The 17,287-nt window shown below is 39.2% G+C and overlaps 1 protein-coding gene across 6 annotated transcripts in view; it reads right to left on the bottom strand.

Moving 5' to 3' along the window:
• Window positions 1-17,287, bottom strand: part of atrnl1a (attractin-like 1a) — a 450,037-nt gene that overhangs the window by 175,503 nt on the left and 257,247 nt on the right. For all 6 annotated transcript variants that reach the window (XM_041790223.1, XM_041790225.1, XM_041790224.1 and 3 more), the window contains one exon: window positions 13,814-13,875. In XM_041790223.1, the coding sequence (XP_041646157.1) occupies window positions 13,814-13,875 (62 nt within the window). The remainder of the gene's footprint in view (window positions 1-13,813; window positions 13,876-17,287) is intronic.

The raw sequence follows: 17,287 nt of genomic DNA, 5'->3' as shown, positions 1-17,287 counted from the left end.
AACTTAATCCAAGTAAACTGTTAGGAAGTTTGAGTATGATGCCCTGCCAAATTCACTCCTGGTCATTTTTTGTCTCATCACTCTTGGAGCTTCAGATCAATAGTCTGCTGAAAACCAACCAAGAGCCTGAAGGAAGATTATGAAAAAAAAAAAAAGAAGACTGAATGTCTACACTATTTTTGTCTACTCAGTTTTAGTCTGTGAAGCGTTGCACAGATACCTCAGAAACCACACAATAATTTCAATCTTAACAGGTAACATTTTTTCTTCTGTGCGTGAAGTCTCTGTGGAGAAGCTGCAGAGAGACAGGGGTTGGCATACAACAGGGAATGGGCTCTCAACAAACTGTAAAGATACCTGTTCTACATGTGTTGGCTCATGGCAAGGTGTTCAACTTTATTTACATGTTATAAACACCATAGTGCCTATAATACTTACTACCTTGGACGTTTTACTCTTTTATTGATTTTATAAATCAATCATGGTCAATATAATTTAGCTGTTTCTGTTTAAAACTGTTTAATATCAAAGTGATATAACTAAACAAAAATATAGTTGTCTTTCAGACTAAATAAGATTGTCCTTTGGGATTTTCCTATATATTGCTGCAATCAGTTTACCCTCTACCTTTACAAGCATTCCAGAGCTGGCTGCCTAGAAGCATCCCCACAGCATAATGTTGCCTCCACCATGCTTTTCCTACAGCATGGTTTTGCTGTAGCTGGTGCTACAGCAACACCGTAAAATTAACATTCAAATGTGTAGTGGGGCAGACCCTGGTCATACATGTGAAATTCGAAACGAGTCAGATGTTTCATTTTAACATGAGGTTAGCATCCTATGCCAGGTGGCAAGATATCAAAATGGTCGCCATTGGCTGTAGGGTGACCTTTAATAGGATTTGTCAGAGTGGTGGACAACTTTTGAGGCTGTTGTATCAAAGCCTGAGCTTGACTGATTCAACAGTGATGGGAATTTAAAAAAACATCATACTGTGTCACTTCCTGTTGCCAGTAGGAGGTACAACAGCAAAACAATACGAGTAAACTTTGAATGTGTAGAGGGGCAGACCTTGATCATGCATGTGAAATTGAAGCAAATCAGAAGTTTTAGCTAAGAGTTATGGTGACTTCCTGCCAAATGGCATGATTAGGAGTCTTCATCATGAGCTTGACATGCTCAACAGAGTGGGAGAAGTGAAGAAATGACTGAATTGATTGACTCCCTGCTGTCATTAGGGGTTGCTATGGTAGAATGAGCATAAAAAATCTGGAGTCAATCAGATCAAGCCCCTAGGAGGTCATAGTTCAGATACAGACCATCTGAATCCATCAAACTGAGCATTTTTGAAACAAAGGAAATGAAAATGTGGACATCCTGTTCGGATTTTGGCATTGGTCCAAGAGGCATTCTGTTGGTCTACACCGTATGTATGCCGGCCAATTTTCAAAACCTGCATTTTTGTTAAACCTGCATTGGGGGCTGAATCTTTGAAATATTTTAGGGGGAATAATGGAGCCATTAGGCCACGCCCACTCATCAAAACCATATGGTTCATAAGAGTGAGCAACAAGGGTCATGTGTGTGCAATTTAGTGATTGTACGATGGAGTTTAGGTCAAGAAAAGCCTACTTCCTGTCTTATGACATTCAAGGCATTGCTATGGCCTCAGTGTTAGCATCAGATCTCTGAGCCCTGGATTTGCACAATGACCAAGGTGTTAGAATTGTTCCACAACAACTTCGAGGAAGATTTGGCTAACCATGTAGGAATGAAGACTAACAATTTTTAAAAAAGTCATATCCCGCTGCCAACAGGGGGTGCTTTGATGAAATGAGAAATATTGAACATGGACGTGGCCTCACCATGCCAAGTTTCGAAATGACTGACGTTTGCACTGCTGAGTTATAATGAAACACATTTTTGCATGGTGCCAAGAATCATCGTTTAAGTTTGGCAGCTAATGACTGCAACACCCTGAGGTGAAAACTCCGGCAGAGCATGAGCTGAGATGTCCAACTTTTCTAATAAAAACATTCTTGAGTCAATCAGATTAGTACTTTGGGTGCCTTTGGTGTGACACCTAAAATGACCCCAAAACAGCCAAAATTTGACACGTTTCCTTTGTGATTTCACTTCCTGTGCATTTTTGACTATGGTCCCAAGATGATTTTTGTTTGTCTTGTCATGATACATATGTGTACCAATTTTTATGCATGTTGCTGAAACCTGTGGGAGGGGCTCCTGATTTCCAGTTCTAAGGGCCCCTATGGGGCCATTTTTGACGTAGACGGCACCACCAGAATACAAAATTTTTCACCAGGATCTAACAAGGTGCCAAATTTGGTGAGTTTTGAAGTATGATGTGTTCTCCAAAATGGCAGCAGTTTTGAGCATGAAGTAATAAGAAGAACACCTATAATTTTGAAAGGGTCCTCGCACCCTCAGGGGCTCCGGCCTAATAAAACCCTCTAAATATGCTTGAATAACTTTGTTGCAGAACTGTTCTTACTTTTAGACATATTCAACCTTTTAAGGGAGTAAAAAGGAAAAATAGAGAAGTAAAAAAGGTTAAAAAGCCATTGCTTCAAGCTCCATTTAGTGGGAAATCTACATTTAATAACACATTTTTGGCACTAATAACAGCACAGTCCATTAATGCTGCATTAAAACTAATGGAGGGAGTTGAGAAAAATAAAACCTAAAAAAGTTAACAAGAAAAATAATTGGGAACCCAGAGAAAAAGTAGGCATGTTAAAAGCATGTTTTATGCAAATAGTGTCCTTTGTAGTTGCCCTTTTGAACATGCATTTCTGTACATTTTTGACATACTATGCAATACCACTGCAATTCCTCCACATTATGTAACACCACATGGGGTATTTGTGGATTAAATTATTTAAAATCACAATGTACTTCATTCTTGTTGAAGTTGTCATAGTTGGTCTAAAAACACAATTTAAAATGCATAAAAAGAAGAAAATTTTGGACAGCTACAATACAATGGTAGCTCAGACTCTTCACACGCATTTACTGCCCTGAAGCGCTACTTCTTGTCAGCAAAGACAAAAAAAGACACTGAGATTTTTGGGAAATTTGCGGCAAGATATTAAACAACAGTGACCACAGGCAGCTGGGGATTTTAGGACAGCAAAAGCCAGCAAGAGGTCAACGAGAGACATGATGCTCTCTAACAAAGAACAGGGTCTCATGCCCACGCAGAAGCACACAAAAACACACACACTCAGCTTTAAAGTTCAATGTCCAGAGGGCAAAGTTATCAGGCCAAACACAAAGCTTCTCTCTCAAGCAGAACTTCTGACAAGAACTCAAAACAAGCGCACCCAAAAGACTTAACAACAGGAAGTCCCTGAGAAAGTGCTGAGGACAGCAGCCACAAACAATCCTCCTCTTCATCCATCTTTGTGTGTGCGTGAGCGTCTTCCTCTTGTGTTTTTGTGCGAGGATGACAGAGTTGTAAAGGGTATTAGTGTTGTAATGAGCGTGACATTTCAGAGCCAGGCTGCTGAAGTGGCTCCAGTCGTGGCCTCTGCAGTCCATGGCCGACCTCTCAGTTGCACTCAGACATGATGAACAGGAAATCCCCTCCGGTGATGAAGACAAGTTGCTCATTGCTTGACTGGAGGAAAATCATCCGGTGTAAAGCCTCTAATTGCTGATTTTTCAAGAAGATAGGAAAAGTTTAATTAAATAGAGTCAAAGTTGCCCTGGATGTGTTCACTTTACAAAGCTGACTCATGCCTGTATGGACTTCTGCTCAGTTCATGTCTCCATGTAGAAGTAAAACAGCACATACAGTGGTAGCCTGTTAGTGGTATCGGGTTGAATTTAGTGGCTGCATCCTTCAATGGGCGCATAAGGTGTCACAGCAGCGCATTGAAGACTGTCTCATTTCTAAGGCTCCTTTGAAAAGGTATCCTACTTTCAACAGGCAACAAAGGTTCAACAGGTGTATCATTTGTGGTCTAACTACCCCAAGATTCTTCATTTTGAGCCACTTCAAATATCAGCACTGTGCTTATAATCAACACAGTTTTAGCTATAGTCTGTTGTCACAGTCTTTTGATATATGAATACACTCGGACTGTCAAGATTAATTGCATTAATAGAGTTTAATTAGTGCACTAACTTAAATGCAGACAGCTCAGAAGACAAGCCCAAAGTCATCTGGACTTTGCGTTATCAAACATCTAAAGTAAAGTCATTTACATTAAAATACGAAACGTAAATAAGTGACTGCATCAAAAGTCAACCCCTTCAAGTCAGTCTCTGGACACTGTAATTTTACTCCATTCTTCTCTGCAAAACTGCTCAAGCTCTGCCAGTTTGCAGTGGGATCGGGTGTGAACGTCCCTTTTCAAGTTCAGCCATAAATTCTCTACTGGATTGAGGTCTGGGTTTTGACTTGGCCCCTCCAGAAGATTATTGTCAACCATTTCTGTGCAGAATTTTCGTACATATATATATATATATATGTATATATATATATATATATATATATACATATATATATATATATATATTTTTTTACCACATTCATTTTACCCTCCAACTTTGCAAACCTTCAACGCCAGCTTTTGAAAAGCCTCCCCACAACATGATGCTGCCACCACTGTGCTTTACAGTGGGGATAGTTTTGCACATGTGCCATATTCCTTCCATTCCTTGATGATGGATTGAACTAAACTCCAGGGGATGTTTAGTGCCTTGGAATTTTTTTTGTACCCATTCCCTTAATTATGTTTTTCTCTCAGTTGCTTGGAGTGTTCTTTTATCTTCATGGTGTAATGGTAGCAAGGAATACTGATACGACTAACCAGTGACTGGACCTCCCAGACACGGGTGCCTGTATGCTACAATCACATGAGGCATATTCACTACACTCAGGTGATCCCCATTTCACTAACTCTGGACAACTCCTTAAGGGGGGGTTAACTAATGCAGTCAGTCATTCTTTTACCTTACATATTTTTGTTTAATTGACATTAAGCGTAAAGCAATAGAATAATGAAGTTGAATTTCCAAATTAAGAGCCATTACGTCCCAACACTGATTAAAAACAAATGTGTTGATGTTAGCTTGATTGCAGAGTCCTCCATCATCATATTCATAACTGGCCCCAGAGTGTTACCTAAATGTTTACATTTTGAGGAAAAAAACGGCAATTGGAGTAAGAACAGAATGTAGTTCAGTTTGCTTGCACTCGATCTTTGCAATCAGGCTTTATTTGGTTTCCTGTATTATTTAAACAGATATTGAGATTTTCACATACTCAGAGCAGCGTGTGCATCTTCATGAGCTCAGGCAAAAACAAGAGTGCTGCCAGGACCCCACTGTACTCTGAATATTCCCTAAAACAATTCCAGCCAAGACAAACACAATGATTTCCCATCCTCCAAATGTACCTTGAATAAACCCTCCAATGGCTAGGATTCAAATCCAATCAAGCCCAGGATTCCCCATTCAGTCTGTATTACCTCAGCCTGTTGTTAATGGGCCACAGGGCCTGGGCTTAGCTATCTAACCAATGGAGCATAGTAGCTAATTGTCCCTATTACTGAGGCATTACAGGGGGGATGAAGTGGTTAGAAATAGAGGGGAGGTTTGTTAACACTCTGCTGAGTCTCTTGATAGGTTTAGGTTTAAGCCTGTTTAGCTACAGGTACAAGCAATCGAACCGACTAAACAACAAGGGAGTGTGGGTTAGAATGAGTGTGATATTGTGTCTGTCTTCTTTTAAATAGTGGTAAATGGCAAAAAACAAAACAAAACAAAACAAAACAAACCAAAAGAGCACTGCATATATGACAAACACACATGCACACACATATTACAGGACAACATGAACTGAACTGAACTGAACATGGTGAAACATCTGATCTCCTGCAGGCAGAGCACAAAAATCAATAAGCTATTCGTTGAACATGAGCCTCAGATAGCACAGCATCGGAAACAGCTTTCAATCTGCACGACCAGCAAATCAACTCTCAGAGAAGGGAGCGACCAAAGCAAGGCATCAAGTCCTGAGAGAGAAGCTGCAGGCTCTCTTCCTGTAATGTTTTCGACATTTAAGCTTTAATACAGGGTTCAGCCCGGGGATGTGTCTATTTCTAACTACTTTTAAACCTTTGCCTCTTCCAAACAGGAAGCTTGTGAACTGGAGTTAACTGAAGTTTATCTGTGAACCAGATGGCTACTTTGCATATCCAAACATCCCTAATAAACTCTTTCCTGACCCACCCCATAGGGCTGCGAATAAAGCACTCAGTTTTTCAGTTTGGAGGCCCTGCATATATGTCGTACTGTCAGCTCTAGAGAAGTATTGTCTAACAAGGCATAGTATCACAGCAAGTTTGAAGAGCACTATAGAGTGTGTGTAGCCAGTTTCTGAAAGGCCCCAGTTCAACATGTATTTCTATTTAATAATCTACAGCTTATCAGCTAAATCTGATTTGACGTAGAGAGTTTTGCTCTAAATTGAATCTTAAATTCCTGTCTTTCAAAAAACTTTATGCTTGACATTCTAGCACAGTCCTGTTTTTTACAGTTCTGAAAGTAAAACTGAGCTTCACCAATCAGAGATAGCAATGTCATTCATTTGAATTGTGGGTAGTGTTATTCTTTACCTAAGATGAGAGGTAAACCATGTTTTTTCTCCAAATAAGATCAATTACATTTGAACTTGTGTCTTCTACAAGAGCATATACCATAGTTTCACATGCAGGTAGCTGATGAGTCTACCTTAGATGCCTTTGTCTTCATGACTTTTAGAAATTCTAGATTAATCACATACAAAGTAAAACATCCCAAGCTTCTTTGTTTCAATCTTGATGATTACGGCTTACAGCTCACAAAAATCTTAAATCCACTATCTTAAAATATTTGAATATTACAGAAAGTCTTATTTGCAAAGGTTGCCTGATACAACACACAACCACAATCATGCGAATCATGACTTGACTCTTGTCCAGAGGACAATAATTGACACCCTTCACAAGGAGGGTAAGCCAGAAAAGGTCACTGCTGAAAGGGCAGGCTGTTCTCAGAGGTTGTATCAAAGCATACACATGGAAAGGTGACTGGAAGGGAAAAGTGATAAGAAAAGGAGCACAAGCAACAGGGATGAGCTCAGCCTTCAGAGGATTGTCAAACAAAGCAGATTCAAGAACTTAGGGGATTGAGGCTGGAGTCAGTGGATCAAGAACCACCACATACAGACGTCTCCACGAAATTGGCTGTAAGCGCCGTGTGTCAAACTGATCTTGAACCACAGACATAAGCTTTTCACCTGAGCAAAAGGGAAAAAGAACTGCACCATTGCTCGGTGGTCAAAGTCCTTTTTACCAGATGAAAGTAATTTTCATTTGAAATCATGGTCCAAGAGTCTGAAGGACAATTGTAGAGGCATAGATTCCAAGGTGCTAGAAGTCCAGTGTTTTCAGTTTCCAAAGTAGGAAATTATTTAAGGTACAATGTGATCTGCTGATGTTGGTCCGTTGTGCTTTAACACCTACCCACAGTGAAGCCAAAACTACCAGGAACTGGTTTGCTGACCATGACATTACTGTGTAGCCAACTGATCTGACCTGAACCCCATGGAAAATCTCTGGGGAAATGACAAGAAGAAGATGAGAGACACCAGACTCAACAATATAGCTGAGGCTGCTTTAGGCTGCTATCAAAGCAACCTGGGCTTCATAACAACCCAGCAGTGCAACAGACTGATTGGCTCCATGCCACATTGCATAGATACAAGCTCTGACCAAGTAGTGAGTGCATACATGAGTATAATTTTCCAGAAGGTCAAATTTTCTGTATATCAAATCATTTTTTGTGGACTGATGTTTTGTGATATTCTAATATTTTGAGATAGTGGATTTTTGACTCTGCAACCAGCCAGAGCAGAGCAGAGCAGAGCATCAAAATCAAGAACACATTTAGATAATCTTAAAATTTACAACAGTTATCTAGATGCCTTTACTTGTTGTTCTTGAGTAAACTTTTTTCCTTTGTAATGTGAACATCTGTACCACACAGATCTATATAGATCATGATGATGATGATGAGTTCTGTAGGATATGGACAGATGGACACAATCTAGGCCGGCTGCTCTATTACTCCACACTCAGATTCAAACTGTTCTGTTAGCTCATTTATTACTTTTTTAGCCGATTGACTGCCCCCTCCTCCCCTGAAGACAGATTTACAGCCAACCTGGCCGTGAACCAGCCTATCCCAACCATTTATCTAAAACAGAGCTGGTCTGATGCGATGACTGTTCTCTGCAGACACATTTTATTTTAGGTCTGCTACTCATGTGGACTGTGCTGGATCTGTTAATGTGTCAGTTTTAATGAAACTGAATGCTAAATCATGACAACTTAAACTGTTCATGATCTTGAATTATAAAGCCATATGTATTGGTTGTCAAATTTGCTACCTAGCCTTGTAAAATACCATCACTTTCAGTCTTGTTTTGCTCTGACTAGTTTCAAAAGGTGTCAAAAGGCTTTTTTTGTCTGTGCTGTTTTCCCTCACTCATTATTTGTGCTTTTTGTTCCATGTTGACAGCGTTCAGAATCCAAAGCATATTGCATACAGGAGCCTTGGAAGCAGTAACCTCTGCAGAACTCATGCTCTTTTATAGGTTTCAGATGCCAAAAAATAAGGTATTTCAAAACCTGTTAAACCACACAGCAATAACATATATATTTGGACTAAAATCCCTGCAGATATGACTTTGGAAATGCACATTGATAAGAATGATCATTTGGAAATGAAGTGGCCAAGTTTGTGGGGTCTTATAAACCATTTAGGGCTGAGTAGCTTCTTCACTGTTTAGGGAAAGAGCTAGAGCAAATGCACAAGAGGAACTGATTGCTAATCAAGCGAGCGAGAACTGGGACTAATTGGAGGAAGCTGAAGTGCAGTGTCACCAATTAGCATTTGAAAATGTGTAGAGCAGAGACATAAATGGTGTTTAATTAAAGCTATTTTCCCTTTTTTCCAACACTTCATTTAGAAATGAAAAAGAAAACATGGGGCGGATAGATTTAGATAGATGGACAGTAAGAATGAAAGATACAGAAGAGACGACATTTAACAGCTGATTGAGCTGAAGCAGGAAGCGGAAACCATAAGCCAACTTTAAGCCAATTTTGAACAAACAAATGAAAACTATGTTCCACTGATATTGTCCCCTGGGTCATAGGAACCATGGATCTATGATTGTTCAGTATTAACCGACCCTAAAACTACTGTGGCAGTGCTGAAATTATGCCATTGGCTGATTTAGTTCTTACCTCGGAGCTCTTTGGTTCAGTGTTGCATAACTGCAACTTGTATTTTTATCTACTCTTCTACTCTCCCTGAAGCATCCAACCCATGCTGATGTTGTGGATTTAATTCACTGTCTTTGTACCATTAATAGAGCCACGCAATGGTGCAGGCAGCAAAGGAAATAAGCCTAACCCTAAAATATTTTGTGATTTAAGGGCTTTACCAGACTGAAAAAAATCAAAAACTGTCAGCTCATGGAGTTGATGAATAAGCAAGAAAAAACTCCAATGCACTCTCTTCAAACATTAAAATGCCTTTATTTTCATGGCATGGTCACAAATTGACAAATTGATGGTCACTGCAGATGGCTGTTTTTTGTAATCTGGAGGGAAATTTGCAGACAAAGAGCCATAAAAAAATAAAGGACTCATCATCCCTGATCCTTTGCAGCACTTCATACAAAGGTGTCAAAAGGACACATGTCAGTCCATCATAGGAGGAGACCTGATGAGAAATTGTAGGGTGTCCAAGATTAGAAAAGCTCTCATGACTCTCCTTTACTTCCTTCCTATCACCATTCCACAACAGCAGGCCAACTGCCTATCACTAGCTGCGTTTACATGGACACTTCTAATCGGGTGAAACCCTCAATCTGATTAAAAATGCTGCATGTAAACACCGAAAACAACCCGATCAAGCGCCATCCGATTAAAAATCTAATCAGTTGAAGAGGGGTGGTCTACACCTTTTCACGACCCCATCAGAGGGAAAATTCTTCCATGTAAACACCTTCACCCGATTGATCTGACACATTCTTTCTGCACATGCTCTTCATCTTGATGTAACTGCATGGTGACGTATTGTCGGGAGCCGTTCTCACCAGCAGAAACAGGGCACTAGACTCAAACGCCGGTAGAGGAGAAGCCAAGACTCAGGGGATGTCGGCCTCAATGGGGGACAGAGAAATACAGGAGCAATAAGACTATATACCACTGGAAACCAATAGCAACCATAAATCATGTGACCTGTGTGTCACATGATTTATGGTTGCTAGTGGTGACCGTTGACGCGGTGGCCGCTATTACAATTAAAAACGGGCACATATAAACACCCGATCGGATAGATCAAACACAATGTAAACGTTTGACCCAAAACATTTAATCGGGTTGATTTCAATCAGATTGGAATAAAAGTGTCCATGTAAACGTGACAGTTGTGTTGCTTTGTGCTCCCAGTTTCACTGAGTGTTAAGCAGAGTCAACTACCAGCTGGTTGGTTATAAAGAGTGTTCTTCCCTCTTCAACACCATCCGGATAGGAGTGCTGCAGAAAGCCCACCAGTATCATGCAACTCATCTCAGAAGAATAATAGAGCCTTGCTCTTGTACGAAAGTTAATGCCTGCTACCAAAGACATTCCACTTGCTGTAAGAAACAGAAGACTAAACATTAGTGGTCTGACCGCTGCTCACTCCTGGATCTAGTTGGACATCAGACTCTAATCAGACACCGTGATCAAGTAAGAGGTTTGATCTGGCAGAAATGGCTGTAGGAAGTGTTTCACGTGCATTTGTTGTTTTTGTCTCTGCGTATGTTTTGCTTTCTTACTTTGCTGTATCCATTTATATCCAGTACAATACTGTGCCTATTTATCTAGTCTACCTACACAAGCATTAGTGTTACCACCATTGAATTTAAGTCCAGCCACTGGGTAATGTGTGGTGAAGTCACCATACCGAGTTTGTAGACTCCTTAGCTAGACCAGGGAGCCGTCTTTTTTCTAAGTCCACCATCTTTAAAGTCACATGTGAACCATTTTAAAATTCAACAATTATGCTCCTTCTCTTTCTTCCTTTCTCTTACATACAGACCTGTTCACCATGCTTGTTTTTGTACATAGTTTGTTGGTTGCAGTTTATTTTTATACTTGTTTGACTGTCATTAATAATCAAAATCTAGCATTGTAAATCCCAACAGAGGTCTTCTCTCAAGAGGGGGATAACAACTTTTTTTAAATTATTGTCTGATGGTGGCAGGACTTATCACTTTAGATGCATTCAAGAATGTGGAAATCTTAATGCTGATTGGCTTTAACTACTTAAAATAAAAATAAAAAAATTCTATCATGGATTGTCAGCTGCTCATGCATGCAGATATTTCTTTACAGGTACACATAACACACTGCCAGTTTACCACTGATGGGATCCTGAAAGTTGCATTTGCTTTCCTTTTTCCAGCATACACTCAATAATAAATACAATGGAAGTGCAACTAGTACACCTCTCATGTCAGAGTCCATGTTCCATGTGTATACAGGTGCAACATTACAACTAAGAGGATAAGCAAATACGGGAGTTTTGTTGTATTCATTGTGTGTATTTGAAACATTTCTCTAACATTTCCTCACCATCATTTTTTTCTGCATGTGTAACAGTATGACTGTTATGTAAGTAAAGGTCCTGAGTACCTTTAAAAAAAATAACAAGGCAGCCCTTGCATTATATAACATTAGGAGTATATAAAAGCAACAAATGCAGCATGGTCCATGGTGGTAGCTACTAACCTTTCTTGCTGAGTCTCTTGCAATGCAGAAGAAATAGTGACTAACACGGAAACACTACCAGACACAAACACCAACAACACCAGCTTCTCCTGGCACATCTGTCCCTTACTGATGACATCATCCTTCTACACTGGCCTAAAGGTCGCTTATGTCCAGGAGCCGGCCCTGGGCACAGAAATGGCTCGCTTCCTCAGATGGCTTCACAGTGACACATACACAGACATGAGTATGGATGCACAATGCGGAGAACACATTCATATAGGACACAACATTCACATAGACATGCAGATGAATGGATACACACCAACAAACACACACTTGTTTGGTGTCAGAGCTGAGTGGCAGATCCTTGCCTGAAGAAAGCAGACTTCTTTCCAGACTTCCCCAAAACACTCTCATTATATCCGCTGTCTGTCTGCATGATGAGCTGTAACACAAACATCTAACTCCCCTTCTGAAAAAACACACATATCAGCTTGTGTTTTCACGGACTGTATGGAAATTCAGATGGAATTCATCGCTAGGATTTAAGTATTTTGAATTAAAAATGTTAACTTTGTTAAGAACAGCCTGCTAAAACCCCTATACCTAACCAATGCACGAGGTTGGCGAAGACTCCTAAAACAATCTTTATGAGATTGTTATGGCCCCTTATGGAGGCTTCTCTAGTGGGCCTGGAACTTGAGTGACATTTTGGGGCATTTAAAGATTAAATCAACACCAGCAACTCTGACATAAAACACATTTTTCTCCATTTTTAAGCCATTTCTCAGTTGTTTCTGCTGCTAGCTTCGCATGCTAACCCACCAAATTGCTTCCCCCAACGCTTTGTGACAGGCTGTGACAACGAGAGACAGTCACTACAGACAAACTGCTTTGAATAAAGGCACAAAAACAGCCAAAGCAAAAAAAAGAGAGGACATTTAATGTAACTACGTCAATATTTTGAAAAATGTTTTTGCCATGGAGCGATTAGCCTTTTACTCACGTGATGAACGTGTCATATTCACACATGCTGTGGTTTAGGTAATTTTTTATTCTTAATATTTTGCAAATGTTGATTAACAGTTAGATGTGTTTGTGCATATATACAGTGCTTGACAAATTTATTAGACCACCCTAACCAAAGTAAGGTTTATGCCACAGCTGCACTAAATTAACAGCATTGGTAAATACCACAATCATTTTTTATGTTTCTGCAATGGTTAATACACCAATAAGTAGAAGCTCTTTAACCCAAATGATATTTTTAATGCTAAAATATAATTATTATTGTTATCCATGAATTTTCAAATTTACTGATTTACAAAAAAACTGAAAAAATAGTAAAGCTCATTATTATTTCTTGATTAATATGTCAAATTATAGTTATTGTATTCCTGAACAGAAAAATTAGTTTTAGTGGTTGAATGTTATGCTTGATTCATTTCTGACTTCTCAGAGAAGCCCAGTGAGCTGGCTCAAATTTGGGTGAATTCAGTTTGAAATTCCTCATTCCTGTTCAAAAAAACATGGAGAGCTGACTGAAAATGAAAGAGTCCGCATTAAAGCACTTCATGATGCTGGATGGTCTCTGAGACAAATATGAAAGGTGGTCTAATAAATTTGTTAAGCACTGTATATATATATATGTGTGTGTGTGTATATATATATAAACAGAAACACTAGAACTGGTTTCAGCTTTCCAACCTTAATAAAGGTCTTTGTAATCATGTAAGCATCGAAGAGCTTTCTCAGTTGTTGTGAGTTGGCCCACATTTGTGCTTGTTGTTGTCGAGCAGATGTAGGAGATCAGCAGAGATGTCGGGGTTTAAGTGTCTTGCCTGAGGCTGCTGCCACCTACTGTAACTGAGAGTTCAGGTTGTGGCCCTGTTGTGAAAAGAGCCGATGGGAACTGAAGCACTGAGCAAGCAAAGAAAATACAGTCAACGTGACAGGCAGAGAAAACATACCTGAAGAAAGTGACAAAGAACTGCACCAGGTCCATGATGCTGTTGTGCTGAGAGAAAGCAATCTGTAGAAGAAAAGAAAGGGGAAACTGTATGTCACTGTAAAATATACAATAATATGAAACGGATGATTAGAAGTGTCTGAAAGGACAAAATATCAAGACGCTAATTTTCATACATAACTTGTTTTTTGTCAAAACAACAAATTAATATTCCTCAAAATACCCATCACGGTCTAAACTAACATAACCAAGCTCAAAGTAACAACTAGTCATTTCAAAATGTTTGGCAATTGCTTAATGTCAGCACAGTTCCTGTCATTCACTTAAATTTTACAGTAATGTTATCAAACCAGTCATTTTTCAGGACATCAAATATAATAAACTTTATTCAAAAGTAAGTCATGGTGTTTGTCCTTACCCCCCAAAAATGTTCTGATGTTATTTGTGCTACTTTTCCTGACCAGTTTTGCCACTACTATTTCCCATTTTTCATCCATTTTGAGTACTTTGGACCAATTTTTGCCTCTTTAACCCATTTTTGACCCAAGTTTGTCCGATTTCAACACATTTTGATCACTTTTTACCCCCTTTTTTTGCCACTTTCAACCCTTTTGTTGCCAACAGAAAACCTATTCCTGACAGTGTTTTATCCCATTTCATTATATTTTTTGCCAATGTCTTCCCTGTTTAAGGTTTTTTTTTTCACTTTTAAAATGTTTTCACAACTTGTGAACCAATTCTTGCCATTTCTTACTATCTTTCAGCCTCTGTATACCCATTTTTTTCCACGTTGTGATCCCCTTTCATTACCTCTTCCACTCATTTCTGCCACTTTTAATGCATTATTGCCCCTGTTACCTGATTTTACCACTTTTTATGCCTATTTGGGCCACTTTTAACCCGTTTCTGCTACTTTCAAAATCTCATATCACAACATCAAACATACTCAACAATACCTGCCAATAAGACGGGGAACATACATGTGTAAGGGAACCTCAAAGCAGATGGTAAAAATACCTTTCAATAGACACATAAGGGTGTGTATCTGCACCAGATGTAAAAGGTATGCAACAAAGGTAAAGATTTATGTTACCTATAGCATGTGCTTTACATTTACAAATTATTTCAATCTTAACCTCAAAATTACCTTTATTTATCATCATTTTTTCTTGTTTTAGTCCTTAATTTGATGCTGTATACTCAAATTACCCTCTATATCTCTTCCACAGTAAAGCAGAAGGTTTCACTGGCGATGGAGATTAAAATAGATCAGGCCTGAGGTGGCTGATGACTAGCTCTGAATTGAATAATTACATGGTCCGAGAGTATTCTTTATCTGCAGCATAGATTTGGCAATCACAACAGTGTGATAATAGATATAAAGTTCAGCAAGCACTTATACAACCTTACATTCCCTCAGCATGTGTTTGGACTTTATATGAAGCTGATGCAATAACAGTGGATGAACATCTCTCTCACCTGAGGCCAATGTTCAGGGCACTTACATAAGGCTGTTTTTTTTTTTTTTCTGCCATGTCTGTTCTCACATGTTCTCCATCTCTCTGCCCTCACTCTAAATATACAAGCCGTCACCTGTATGGTGTGTGGGTCTTTATAAGATCATCCAGTGAGGAAACACTTCTGCCCCTTTGTGCTCTATGCTATTTTGCAGCACTTTGCTCAATTGAACCCATCAGACCTGCTGGATGCTACAAAACCACTAAAACCACTGACTGCACCATCCATCATGATTTCTGTGCTGGGATGCTGGTGCAGTGTGATCCTGAATCACACGCAGGATGCACGTTGACTCAGACATCCCTGGGCATTTCTTAAAGGGTCAGTTCACCCACATTTCAAAAATAGATTTTTTTTGTGCTGTTTATTTCTTGTGGTATTTAGACACGCAGATGGCTACAGATAGAAAGAGTAGAGATCCTATCACTTGCCCCACACAAGAGAATAACTGGGCAGATTTGGGTCAGATCTGACTTTTGGAACAATGTGAGAGTTTGGTTCTAATTTATCAATGGTCCAAGTAAAAGTAGTACAATGTGTGGAATTTAGAGACATTATTAATGGACCAAATAGATCTGTCTTCAACATCTGAAAAGAAGAACCTACTTCCATTTAAACACACAGTATGCAAATTTCTGCCACCAGGAGGCTCTAAAACAAAACAATAACAGTATAATGAGTACTGACTAGCACTGCCCATCTGTTGTTAAACTCGTTTAGAATTGAGGACATTTTCCCAAAAAATTGCACCTCACAAGGATTATTTACTAAAAAGGAGACCAACATTTTGTTTTCATTCATAAATTTCTCATAATGAGGAAGAAGTGCTATTAAAAAGGCACTTCCGCATTTGCATTGGATGTGGTCCCAGAATGAGTGCCTTTTCATGGGCATTTCTCCCTCATTATGATTAACTTATGAATGAAAGAAAAGCCATTGGTTTTCTGTTTACCAACTGTTGAGTTGCCATTTATTATATCAACAGAGTTCTCAATCAAAAGAAGTAGTATTGACAAGAAGTATAGAGGTTTCCATGTTACAGAAGTAAGTTCGTGTGATCCAATTTGCAACCTATGGCAGCCACCATGAAATGAATAATTTCTCTGTCTATAAAATATGGGAAATACTTGGGATACTATAAGGCCTGAATTGAAAGAAACAGATATTGTACATATTGCATTTTTCACAATGGGGGCAAGCTAACCTGGAAACACTGAAAAACAGATGTTGCCTTGTTTTCAAGCCTCACCACTGCTCCAAGACAATTAAGCTAGGCTGATTGCATCTTCTTGGCCATGACTTCACAGACGTTTTTTTCTATGTGTAAAAACCCAGCAAACCATGACTGTACTATTTTTTGTTTTCATCTGTTGTCTCCTTTAAACATGTGGGCTCACCTACATTCCAAGGTCCTATAATCACAAAATCAAGATTGTTGGTGCAAGGTGTATTTTCCTGTTCTTTAATTGATACACTTGGCTTCATCAGTTACACTGTTGCCTCCACCAAGGAGGTTATGTGATTGGCAGGGTTTGTTTGTTAGTTATTGTGTATTATCTGTCTCTTGAATATGTATTATTTATTATGACGTGTGCTGCTGACCTCTTGGCCAGGTCGCCCTTGTGAAAGAGATTTCGGTCTCAATGGGTTTTTTATCTGGTTAAATAAAGGTTAAATTGTTAGTTATGTTAGCAACATAACTCAAAAAATTATGGACAGATTCTCATGAAGTTTTTAAGAATTGTCAGAAATAGCATAAGGAAGAACTGATTAGATTTTGGGAGTGATCCGGATCACCGCCTGGATCCGGGAATTTTTTTTAGGATTCTGTACTATTGGGAGATAGGGCTAATGACGAAGGTCTGCGCTCTCCGAGTGCTTTTCTGGTTAACCTTGCAAAGCAGATGGATTAGCCCATTTCTGTGCTTCTCACTGGCAAATCCATCTTGCAAAGCTC

Source organism: Cheilinus undulatus, linkage group 6 (assembly GCF_018320785.1).
Source record: "Cheilinus undulatus linkage group 6, ASM1832078v1, whole genome shotgun sequence".
NCBI lineage: Eukaryota > Metazoa > Chordata > Actinopteri > Labriformes > Labridae > Cheilinus > Cheilinus undulatus.
This window is presented reverse-complemented; position numbering and strand designations above follow the sequence as displayed.